The sequence below is a fragment of the Aquarana catesbeiana genome, linkage group LG03 (genome assembly GCF_042186555.1).
Source record: "Aquarana catesbeiana isolate 2022-GZ linkage group LG03, ASM4218655v1, whole genome shotgun sequence".
In the NCBI taxonomy this organism is placed as follows: Eukaryota; Metazoa; Chordata; class Amphibia; order Anura; family Ranidae; genus Aquarana; species Aquarana catesbeiana.
The window spans coordinates 627,213,722-627,226,836 of NC_133326.1; the positions used below are offsets into that span (position 1 = coordinate 627,213,722).

The 13,115-nt window shown below is 44.2% G+C and overlaps 1 protein-coding gene across 3 annotated transcripts in view; it reads left to right on the forward strand.

The window, feature by feature from the left end:
- The window catches only part of LOC141133202 (CD209 antigen-like protein C), a 136,758-nt gene that overhangs the window by 59,257 nt on the left and 64,386 nt on the right, over nt 1-13,115 (forward strand). For all 3 annotated transcript variants that reach the window (XM_073622419.1, XM_073622418.1, XM_073622420.1), the window contains one exon: nt 5,757-5,875. In XM_073622419.1, the coding sequence (XP_073478520.1) occupies nt 5,757-5,875 (119 nt within the window). The remainder of the gene's footprint in view (nt 1-5,756; nt 5,876-13,115) is intronic.

A 13,115-nucleotide genomic window follows, 5' to 3' on the forward strand; every position in this document is an offset into this window, starting at 1 on the left:
GTACAGGGATATCCTGGACGAAAACCTTCTCCAGAGTGCTCAGGACCTCAGACTGGGTGAAGGTTTACCTTCCAGCAAGACAATGACCCTAAGCACACAGCTAAAATAATGAAGGAGTGGCTTCACAACAACTCCGTGACTGTTCTTGAATGGCCCAGCCAGAGCCCTGACTTAAACCCAATTGAGCATCTCTGGAGAGACCTAAAAATGGCTGTCCACCAACGTTTACCATCCAGCCTCACAGAACTGGAGAGGATCTGCAAGGAGGAATGGCAGAGGATCCCCAAATCCAGGTGTGAAAAACTTGTTGCATCTTTCCCAAAAAGACTCATGGCTGTATTAGATCAAAAGGGTGCTTCTACTAAATACTGGGCAAAGGGTCTGAATACTTAGGACCATGTGATATTTCAGTTTTTCTTTTTTAATAAATCTGCAAAAATGTCAACAATTCTGTGTTTCTCTGTCAATATGGGGTGCTGTGTGTACATTAATGAGGAAAAAAAATGAATTTAAATGATTTTAGCAAATGGCTGCAATATAACAAAGAGTGAAAAATTTAAGGGGGTCTGAATACTTTATACTTTCCGTCCCCACTGTATATATATATATATATATATATATATATATATATATTTACACACACACACAAACAGTAACAAACAGTAAATAGTGAGTGGAGGCTAGGAGGGGGGAAAAGTGTGTACCTTAATCTCCCGTCACATTTGAGCATTCTAAAAAAAACACATGTCGCACTTGCAGTACCATTCTTTGTTAACGGCAAACCAAGTGTGTACAGCTGACGTGCAACAAACATGCTAAAATGCACAGTTAAAAAAAGAGCTCCTCATTTTGTCACACTTATGCCCTGTACACACGACAAAATCCATGTTTTTTTTCCGATGGATGTTGGCTCAAACTTGTCTTGCATACACACGGTCACACAAATCATGTCGGAAATTCCAAACGTCAAGAACGCGGTGACGTACAACACGTAGGACGAGCCGAGAAAAATGAAGTTCAATAGCCAGTGCAGCTCTTCTGCTTGATTCCGAGAATGCGTGGAACTTTGTGCGTTGGAATTGTGTACACACGATCGGATTTTACGACAACGGATTTTGGGGGGGCAGAGCTGTATATGTGGGGGCCTGACATATATACAGTTGAGGGGGGGCAGCTGAGACATATAGAGACATTCCTCCATCATCACTGACTGCAGATATACATCATCTGTCCTGTATACAGCTATATACACCCACTTTCCTTCTTGCATATACTAATACCATCCACCCCCTCTATATACACATACTGTACACCCTCCGTACTGTACAAGCCACATTTGATGGGCACAATGAGGCTGCAATTGATGGGCACAGTAAGGCTGCATATAGTGGGCACATGCCTGCGCTTTATGTGATAATGACTAAGCTTCTTACCCTTCATGACATTGTCGAAAAGGAGCGAAGCATGGGTTTTCTTAAAATTATGCCCCCCCCCTGAAAAAAGTTCTGTGGACGCCCATGTACCTGAGTGAAAGAGTGCATGGTAGGCCAGTACACAGTTAGGCACCAGGGGACTGGACAGGTGCCTCTCATAACATACTATGTGGGTGCTGGTGGATGGGGTCCTGAATACAAGGTACACAGCATGAACTTTGTTGGGTCTGGGGTGGTGTTGGTCAGGGAAGAAGTCATCCTTCTGGTGAGCTCCTGTGTTAAATGGGCCCCCAGGTGTTCAACTGGACTGTCGAAGCTGATCTGGAACCACAGAGAATTGCAAGACGTTGCAATGTCAGTACTCCAGAGCACTTACGGGTCGGTGATACTGTGGACCTGCGATTGCTGAAGCAGAGTGTTTCTAGCCCAACATCTATACACACATTAGCATACGGCATAGTTCTCTGAGGGCTGTGGAGCAGTTGTAGATGGAAGCAGTAGACCCCTGGACAGCCTGGTACTTCTGTAGCCCCCTAGTGGAGCATGGGCTAGGACCCCCTACACACTTACTGTACATAGGAAAAATGCTTTTGGGAAATTTTGTATTGGTAGTGTGCATTCATCATTATGGGTCACTTATCCTCAAAAGGTTCGCCCAATACATCTGGTCCTCTGCTCCTGTGTCCATGCCCAGCACTCTCTGACACACTTGAACATGACCACAAAAGGAAGCACTCAGAAGACATCACTTAAAGGGTAAGTTCACCTTTACAGAAAATCTGTAAGGTGAACCTAACTGGACCCCATCCCCCCCGGTCCCACTGTACCTGAGGCCGGCGATCACCTGCTAGGAGACATCGGATTGCCGCTTTACAGATCTGAGCATTTGAAATCAGCAGAAGGTGTAAAGCAAGTGTTTTCACTGTTTGCCACCAATTTAGTAAACTGTTTAGCTGTTGAATTATCACTATTTGATTGTGCGTTTTTTTCTTGATTTAAAAGATTGTGGAGTATCTTCCAACTGTTACCCTATATAGTAAAATGTTTTTTCTGACTGATTTACGATTGCCCAGTGTTTTTCACGTTCGTCTCTGGCACTACACTTTACTAATATTTAAAACAGCTTGGTGTCATTTCTCTGGTGCAATTGTATTGTTGTGTCTTTGATATATATATATATATATATATATATATATATATATATATATATATATACACACACACAGTCAGGTCCATAAATATTGGGACATCAACACAATTCTAATCTTTTTGGCTCTATACACCACCACAATGGATTTGAAATTAAACAAACAAGATGTGCAGACTTTCAGCTTTAATTTGAGGGTATTTACATCCAAATCAGGTGAACGGTGTAGGAATTACAACAGTTTGCATATTTGCATTCCACTTTTTAAGGGACCAAAAATAATGGGACAGATTAACAATCATACATCAAACTTTCACTTTTTAATACTTGGTTGCAAATCCTTTGCAGTCAATTACAGCCTGAAGTCTGGAACGCATAGACATCACCAGACGCTGGGTTTCAGCCCTGGTGATGCTCTGCCAGGCCTCTACTGCAACTGTCTTCAGTTCCTGCTTGTTCTTGGGGCATTTTCCCTTCAGTTTTGTCTCCAGCAAGTGAAATGCAAGCTCAATCGGATTCAGGTCAGGTGATTGACTTGGCCATTGCATAACATTCCACTTCTTTCCCTTAAAAAACTCTTTGGTTGCTTTCGCAGTATGCTTCGGGTCATTATCCATCTGCACTGTGAAGTGCCGTTCAATAAGTTCTGAAGCATTTTGCTGAATATGAGCAGATAATGTTGCTTAAAACACTTAAGAATTCATCCTGCTGCTTTTGTCAGCAGTCACATCATCAATAAATACAAGAGAACTAGTTCCATTGGCAGCCATACATGCCCATGCCATGACACTACCACCACCATGCTTCACTGATGAGGTGGTATGCTTTGGATCATGAGCAGTTCCTTTCCTTCTCCATACTCTTCTCTTCCCATCACTCTGGTACAAGTTGATCTTGGTCTCATCTGTCCATAGGATGTTGTTCCAGAACTGTGAAGGCTTTTTTAGATGTTGTTTGGCAAACTCTAATCTGGCCTTCCTGTTTTTGAGGCCACCATTGGTTTACATCTTGTGGTGAACACTCTGGTGAAGTCTTCTCTTGATTGTTGACTTTCACACACATACACCTACCTCCTGGAAAGTGTTCTTGATCTGGCCAACTGTCGTGAAGGGTGTTTTCTTCACCAGGGAAAGAATTATTCGTTCATCCACCACAGTTGTTTTCTGTGGTCTTCCGGGTCTTTTGGTGTTGCTGAGCTCACCGGTGCATTCTTTCTTTTTAAGAATGTTCCAAACAGTTGATTTGGCCACACCTAATGTTTTTGCTATCTCTCTGATAGGTTTGTTTTGTTTTTTCAGCCTAATGATGGCTTGCTTCACTGATAGTGACAGCTTTTTGGATCTCATATTGAGAGTTGACAGCAACAGATTCCAAATGCAAATAGCACACTTGAAATTAACTCTGGACCTGTTATCTGCAAACTATTGTAATTCCTACACCGTTCACCTGATTTGGATGTAAATACCCTCAAACTAAAGCTGAAAGTTTGCAGTTAAAGCACATCTTGTTCATTTTATTTCAAATCCATTGTGGTGGTGCATAGAGCGAAAAAGATTAGAATGTGTCGATGTCCCAATATTTATGGACCTGACTATATATATATATATATATATAAATATATATATATATATTTATATAATCTATCTATATAGATGTAGCGTCCTGGGGTTTAGTCAGGGGGCTCCTCACAAATTTACTTGCCAGGAGTCTTTATCTTGGTCGATTGATAGGGATCTATTGATTTTTGTCGTGTTGCACTTATCTCTTGTACCACTAGGTGGCCGGGTACTTGGTGGTACTAGATATGAGAAGGGCAATCCAAGGTCAGGTTATGGGTATATGTGGTATCTCAGCCAATGGGCAGCGGTTTTCTTGGATCCCTTGGCCTGCTGGGAGCACCTATATATTTGGGTGGAGTCAGGTGATCTGTGTTCTGTGCCACCTGGATGTCTGTCTGGGTGGACGTGTGTCGTACGCCCAGGCTTCTAGGCCGGAGATTGGGCTTATCCCAGGGGCATCTGGCTGCTAGGCTGTGTGAGGGCCTGTCCAGAAGAAAAAAGAGCAGCGCAGGGTTGGGATTGCAGCTTGAAATCCAACCAAAAGTGACAGTGCTGGCTGGAGAACCTGTCAGTGATCGGAGTTAGAAGGGAAGCTGTCGCCACAAAGGGACCGGCCACCTTTACCAGGGACCACAGTGAGTAACGGAAGAAAGTACCAGAACCACATTCTCACCGAATCGGGAAACTTCAGACGGTGATTAAGTCAGGGACCCAACCCGCGGAGGAGACGCTTGCAGAGCAGCCTTGTGAGTCAAGTCAGGGACCTTGCTGGTTAGCAGGGGTGAAGCTTAAGAAGTATCTGGAGTGCCAAGCTAGGGACCCAGCAGGGAATTGTGTGTGGCGCTTGAGGGGATACCACCGCAAACCTTGGAGAAGCTCAAGGGATTCAGAGTCAGTGAATCAGTGGATCTAGTGAGAGACTGGAGCTTAGTGTTGAAAAACTACAAGAGGCAGTTGTAGTGAAGCTGACAAGACAACAGAAACTACCCAAATTACCCTGATCAAAAGTTTACATACCTTGGTGATTTTGGCCTGATAACATGCACACAAGTTGACACAAAGGGGTTTAAATGGCTATTAAAGGTAACCATCTTCACTGTCTTTTCAACAGTGTTGTTTGGCCCTATGCTGATCACATGCACTCTCACAAAAAAAAAAAAAAAAAATTCTTTAGCAATACACACCAAACTGAGCATGTGCAGAGTGAAGAAAAAGAAGGGGAGGATCAGAGAAGGCAAAATTAAACAGCTTTTTTACACAATGCGGATAATTAACCCCTTAGCTTCCACCGTGAGTATAACAAGCATGCTTTACTGGATATACAGACTGATTTTACTATTGTGGGTTTAGTAATACTTTACGCACTAAGCTACAATTAGAAACTGAGCTCCTAGCAACATGCCCCTGAAAAATTTTACAGTACATGCTTGCTGAGAATGTTATGAAGAGCAATGCAAGCTGTTTCTTACTATATGACCAAGGTGGAAGAATAAAATAATGCCGGTAGAAGGGTATTTTTGGGCAATGTCTGAACATATACTGTAAAGCTTTGTGGACTTAGTAGCGTGTGTGTAATCATACCTTCAATTATTTTTGGACATCTCTCTTCTTATATAGGAATTCCTGAACCAGCACATTAATATGGAAATATATTGGATTGGTATGACAGATGAGAAGACTGAAGGCACATTTCAGTGGGTTGATGGTACTTTGTTAAACTCACCACCATCATACCAGTAAGTTATGTGTGTGTTCTTTAATTACAGTATAATGCAGTAAGTGCATACCACAGTTTAAGAACCACTGCGTCAAATGTAGAAATCTGAATCTATACACTCATCATTGTAGTACATACAGTATTTAGCATTACATTTTTAAAGAGTTCTGTAAAAACCAAGACAGATCAGAGTTCTGCCCATCATAAGCACCATCCTCTCACCACTGCAGGGAATCTTATAAAGTGTCTGTGCATGCTTCCTGGGCAGTGAGGGGGAGGTTGTCGATACTCCTTCTCCCATAGCAACAGGAGCACATCTGCACTGCCGGGGCCCTCACCCTGTACATAGATACAGAACAGAAAGAGTTAAGTGGAGTGCATGTATAGCGTCCACACTAGGTGCACAGTGAGACCCCATACCGTTACTGGGAGTGAGGTAACAGTGATATGCTGGCCAGGTGGAGAGGGCAAGGGCTCTGTGTTGGGAAAGTAAAACAGCAAAGTTGCTTATAAACTGATGAGTGCACAATCCTAAAGGTGAGAAAATATTTATAAATTTTCAAATGATTAGTCCAGAAGTGCTTTCGTGTAAATTTGTAAATATACGTGCTTTCTTACGATATATCCTCTCACAACAAATGAAAAATCAAGCCTCTTACCAGAAGGGATGGATCCCAAATTATAGGGATCAAACATGCTTGGTTGTAATTGAAAACCACTGCGATGTTCCACTCCTTCAGCTCCACCGAGAGACCTTCCTCTTGTATTAGTAACTTCGCCTGGATATGAAAATACTTCCAACATACTCCCAACTCCACCGATAATCCTGTTATGTGCTCGCCAGCACGGGAAGATATTAAGAAAGGGGAAGCTTTATGGTGTAAGCTGGATGGAGCTGCAATCTGTGACGTCACCACGCACCAGCCTGCAGGACGAGTTCCGTGGCTGTGTTTGTATGATTTCTTCATTTTTTCTGTAAAGTGCAACGGGAATGTGTTCAATAAACGCTCGTTTTCATACTGCACCATGAAGTTTCTCCCTTCTTAATATCTTCCTGTGCCGGCGAGCACATAACAGGATTATCAGTGGAGTTTGCAATTAGGGATGAGCTTTATGTTCGGGTCGAACATGAGTTCGACTTGAACATTGGCTGTTCGCCTGTTCATCGAAAACCGAACATTATGGGGCGTTCGCGCCAAATTCGAGTGCTGCGTAATGCCCCATAATGCACTGCGGGAGCGCAATGCATTGCTATATGATGATTGGCCAAAGCATGCACCATGACCTGCATGCTTTGGCCAATCCCAGCGCCCTCAGCTAAGAGAGCCATAATTGGCGAAAGGCAGGGTGCCTTTGGCCAATCGTGGCTCAGGGGGACTAAGTCCACGCCCCATACTATATAAGGCTGCCTGCACGTCGACCCCGTGTAGTGTGTTGTTGGCGTGGACGGAGAGAGAGTGTCATTTAGATTGAGCAGGCAGGCAGGTTATTCAGTTAGCTGCAGTGTATAATATATATATATATATATATATATATATATATATATACACAGGGCTTTTTTTCAGGGGGAACTTGGTGGAACTCAGTTCTACCACCTCTGGCTCAGACCCTTGGGGGGGCCTGCTCACCACAATCACTTGTGGCTGTCCACCAACGTTTACCATCCAACCTCACAGAATTGGAGAGGATCTGCAAGGAGGAATGGCAGAGGATCCCCAAATCCAGGTGTGAAAAACTTGTTGCATCTTTCCCAAAAAGACTCATGGCTGTATTAGATCAAAAGGGTGCTTCTACTAAATACTGAGTAAAGGGTCTAAATACTTAGGACCATGTGATATTTCAGTTTTTCTTTTTTAATAAATCTGCAAAAATGTCAACAATTCTGTGTTTTTCTGTCAATATGGGGTGCTGTGTGTACATTAATGAGGAAAAAAAATGAGCTTAAATGATTTTAGCAAAAGGCTGCAATATAGCAAAGAGTGAAACATTTAAGGGGGTCTGAATACTTTCCGTCCCCACTGTATATATCCACTGCATCCAGTTTAGCTATATCTGACTGCAGGCCATTCCTGGTGTACTTTTCTAATATACTTCAGGCAGGCAGGTTATTCAGTTAGCTGCAGTGTATTTAATATATATATACAGCCAGTCTCGTATATACGAAATGCAATATATATACACTGCATCCAATGTAGCCAAGCCTATATCTGACTGCAGGCCATTCCTGGTGTACCTTTTCTAATATACTTCAGGCGGTGTATACAGTACACAGTACCGTGCACCCACAGTGCAGTTGCTACTACTTTTCTGGTGGTTTACACAATACAGTACACCCATAGTTGTTATTACACTTCTGTTGGTGTACACAGTACCGTGCACCCATAGTGCAGTTGCTACTACTTTTCTGGTGGAGTACACAGTATACAATACAGTGTGGTGTGGTGTTGCAAAACAAAATCCTCATCGTCCATTCACCCAGAAGGCCACCAAGAAGAGGCAGGCGCTCACAGGCCACTAGGGATGGTGACGAAGATGGAACATTATGGGCCATTTGCGCCAAATTCGAGCAGCGTGTCACGGCCCATAATGCACTGCTTCATCACAGTGCTTTGCCGGCTGATGATTGGCCAAGCATGCACTATGACCCACATGCTTTTGCCAATCACAGCGCCGTAAGCAAACAGAGCCATAATTGGCCAAAGGCAGAGTGCCTTTGGCCAATTATGGCTCAGGGGGTTAAGTACATGCCCCACACTATATAAGGTCACCTGCATGTCAGCCCTGTGTAGTGTGTTGCTGGCGTTATAGAGAGATAGAGATAGAGAGAGAGTGTGTCATTTCATTTACTTTGAGCAGGCAGTTTATTCAGTTAGCTAGATCTCACTGCAGACCGTTCCTGCTGTACTATTTCTAAGCTACTTCAGGCAGGCAGTCGATCCAGTTTAGCTAGATCTCACTGCAGACCGTTCATGCTGTACTGTTTCTAATCTACTTCAGGCAGGCAGTTGATTCAGTTAGCTGCAGTGTATTTCATATACAGTCAGACTGCTATATATATATATATATATATATATATATATATATATATATATATATATATCACCACTGTATCCAGTTTAGCTAGATCTCACTGCAGACCGTTCATGCTGTACTGTTTCTAATCTACTTCAGGCAGGCAGTTGATTCAGTTAGCTGCAGTGTATTTCATATACAGTCAGACTGCTATATATATATATATATATATATATATATATATATATATATATATATATATATATCACCACTGTATCCAGTTTAGCTAGATCTCACTTGTATATACAGTATCTCACAAAAGTGAGTACACCCCTCACATTTTTTGTAAATATTTTATTATATCTTTTCATGTAACAACACTGAAGAAATTACACTTTGCTACAATGTAAAGTAGTGAGTGTACAGCTTGTATAACAGTGTAAATTTGCTGACCCCTCAAAATAACTCAACACACAGCCATTAATGTCTAAACCGCTGGCAACAAAAGTGAGTACACCCCTAAGTGAAAATGTCCAAATTGGGCCCAAAGTGTCCAGAGCTTCACAGGAGTCCTCTTCCACTCCTCCAAGATGACATCACGGAGCTGGTAGATGTTAGAGCCCTTGCGCTTCTCCACCTTCCGTTTGAGGATGCCCCACAGATGCTCAATAGGGTTTAGGTCTGGAGACATGCTTGGCCAGACCATCCAACTTTACCCTCAGCTTCTTTAGCAAGGCAGCGGTCGTCTTGGAGGTGTGTTTTTGGTCGTTATCATGATGCAATACTGCCCTGCAGCCCAGTCTCTGAAGCGAGGGGATCATGCTCTGTTTCAGTACGTCACAGTACATGTTGGCATTCATGGTTCCCTCAATGAACTGTAGCTCCCCAGTGCTGGCAGCACTCATGCAGCCCCAGACTATGACACTCCCACCACCATGCTTGACTGTAGGCAGGACACATTTCTTTGTACTCCTCACCTGGTTGCCGCCACACACGTTTGACACCATCTGAACCAAATAAGTTTATCTTGGTCTCATCAGACCACAGGACATGGTTCCAGTAATCCATGTCCTTAGTCTGCTTGTCTTCAGCAAACTGTTTGCGGGCTTTCTTGTGCATCATCTTTAGAAGGCTTCCTTTTGAGATGACAGCCATGCAGAACAATTTGATGCAGTATGCGGCATATGGTCTGGGCACTGACCCCCCCACCACTTCAACCTCTGCAGCAATGCTGGCAGCACTCATACGTCTATTTCCCAAAGACAACCTCTGGATATAACGCCGAGCACATGCACTCAACTTGTTTGGTCAACCATGGCAAGGCCTGTTCTGAGTGGAACCTATCCTGTTCAACCACTGTATGGTCTTGGCCACCGTGCTGCAGCTCAGTTTCAGGGTCTTGACAATCTTCTTATAGCCTATGCCATCTTTATGTAGAGCAACAAGTCTTTTTTTCAGATCCTTAGAGAGTCTTTTGCCATGAGGTGTCATGTGGAACTTCCAGTGACCAGTATGAGAGAGTGAGAGTGATAACACCAAATTTAACACACCTGCTCCCCATTCACACCTGAGACCTTGTAACACTAAGGCCGCGTACACACAAGCGGACTTTTCGGCAACAAAAGTCCGACGGCCATCCAAACGGACTTGCCTACACACGATCACACCAAAGTCCGACGGATTTGTAAGTGATGATGTACGACCGGACTAAAATAAGGAAGTTGATAGCCAGTAGCCAATAGCTGCCCTAGCGTGGGTTTTCATCCGTCGGACTAGCATACAGACGAGCGGATTTTTCGAGCGGACTCGAGTCCGTCAGAAAGATTTGAAGCATGTTTCAAATCTAAAGTCCGTCAAATTTTCAACTGGAAAAGTCCGCTGAAGGTCCGATGAAGCCCACACACTCGGTCCGTCGGACCAGTCCAGTCGAAAAGTCAGCTTGTGTGTACGCTGTATAACAAGACACATGACCCCGGGGAGGGAAAATGGCTAATTGGGCGCAATTTGGACATTTTCACTTTGGGGTGTACTCACGTTTGTTGCCAGCGGTTTAGACATTTACACTGTTTTACACAAATTTACACTGTTATACAAGCTGTATACTCACTACTTTACATTGTAGCAAAGTGTCATTTCAGTGTTGTCACATGAAAAGATATAATAAAATATTTACAAAAATGTGAGGGGTGTACTCACTTTTGTAAGATACTGTATATAGTCTAGCCAAGCCTATACCTGACTGTAGGCTATTCATGGAGTACGTGTTCAAAGATACTTTCAGGCAGGTAACTCAGTGAGGTGCAGTTCATAAAATATATATCCACTGCATTGTAGTCCAGCCAAGCCTATACCTGACAGTAGGCCATTCCTGGAGTACGTGTTCAAAGACACTGTCAGGCAGGTAACTCAATGAGGTGCAGTTCATAAAATATATATCCACTGCATTGTAGTCTAGCCAAGCTTATACCTGACAGTAGGCCATTCCTGGAGTACGGGTTCAAAGACAGTTTCAGGCAGGCGACTCAGTGAGCTGCAGTTCATTTAATATATATATATATACAGGCTTGTATATATATATATATATATATATATATATATATATATATATATATATATATATAGTCTAGCCAAGCCTAAATCTGACTGTAGGCCATTCCTGGTGTACTGTTTTTAGTAAACTTCTGGCGTTGGTTTGCTAATCTAATTGTACAGTATGTCTGGAAGGCCACCAAGGAGAAGCAGACACTCACAAGCCACTAAAAGAGGGCAAGCAGTCTCTGTGTCTACAGACAACAGTGCTGGACATGGACACGGTGCATCCTCAGCACGTGGCCGTGGGGCACGCTTGTCCTATTTTTCGGCAGCAGCCAAAACATGCAGAAGAGTTGGTAGAGTGGATGACCAAGGGTGCTTTCTCTGCCAAAGTGGCCTCTTCCATTGACTCAGTGTCATCAGTCACTCCTTCCCTAGCCCCACCATCATGCCCTGAGGAGTCCCCCGAACTGTTTGACCACAGTGTAGGGTACATGCTGCAGGAGGATGCGCAGCGTTTTGAAGGCTCTTATGATGGTATCCAGGTTGAGGATGAAGGCAGTAACGTGAGCCCAGAGAGAGGGGGTGCCCAAGAAGGACAAGAAACTGGCAGTCATATTCTCCCAGCTGCAGCATACTGCCAGGTTTGCTCCAGTGGCGAGGAGGGAGGGGATGATGAGGTCACTGACTCTACGTGGGTGCCAGATAGAAGAGAGAAGGGGGAGGAGGAGGAGGCACATCTACAATGAGGTAGGATGCCCTCCAGGGGCCAGCTTAAGGGCAGGCAACCGACTGCTTCACACCGCAGAGCTCCGCATGTGCAGGGTGCTGCTGACTGCATGCATTTTTCCATAAGTTCTTTGGTGTTGGCCTTTTTTGAGACGTGTGCAGCAGATTGCCCCCTTGCTGTTTGCAACATATGTCTGAAGCGTATCAAGCATGGCCAAAACAGCAGCTGCTTGGGCACCACATGCTTGACCAGACATATGTCGAGCTCCCATGCAGTCCGTTGGCAACAGTACTTAAAAGACCCACACCAAAGAACAAGGCGGACCTCTCCTTGCTCCTCATCAGCTGGGATCTCCAACCCCACTATAACTTCAGTCCTCTCAGAGACCTGCACTGAGAGGAATGAAGGTGTAGAATTAGGTGTCCCAAGCACTTGTGGGCAATCTGCTAGCGGTACACCAACATCCGATTGTAGCAGGCAAATTTCCCTAGCCCAGTTGCTGAACCGGCAAAAGAAATTCAGTCCCAGCCATCCACATGCTCAGCGGCTGAATGCTAGTTTGGCTAAATTGCTAGCACTCCAACTGCTGCCTTTTCAGCTGGTAGACTCTGCCCCCTTTCGAAAATTTGTGGAATGTGCGGTACCTCAGTGGCAGGTTCCCAAACGCCAATTTTTTTCTCGGAAGGCCATTCCGGCTCTCTACCGACATGTGGAAGGCAATGTCTTGGCCCGTTGGACAGGGCGGTCAGCGGTAAGGTGCATATTACCGCTGAATCATGGTCCAGCAGGCATGGACAGGGACGTTACCTTTCTTTAACGGCGCACTGGGTAACCCAGCTGGCAGCTGGGAAGGATGCAGGACAGGGTGCAGTATTGTTGGAGCTTGTTCCACCACCACGCCTCCAAAATGCTGGTAGTGGTGATTCTGCCACACCTCTTTCCTCCACCCCCTCCTCTTCTTCTTCCTCTATGGCCTCTTCCTGTG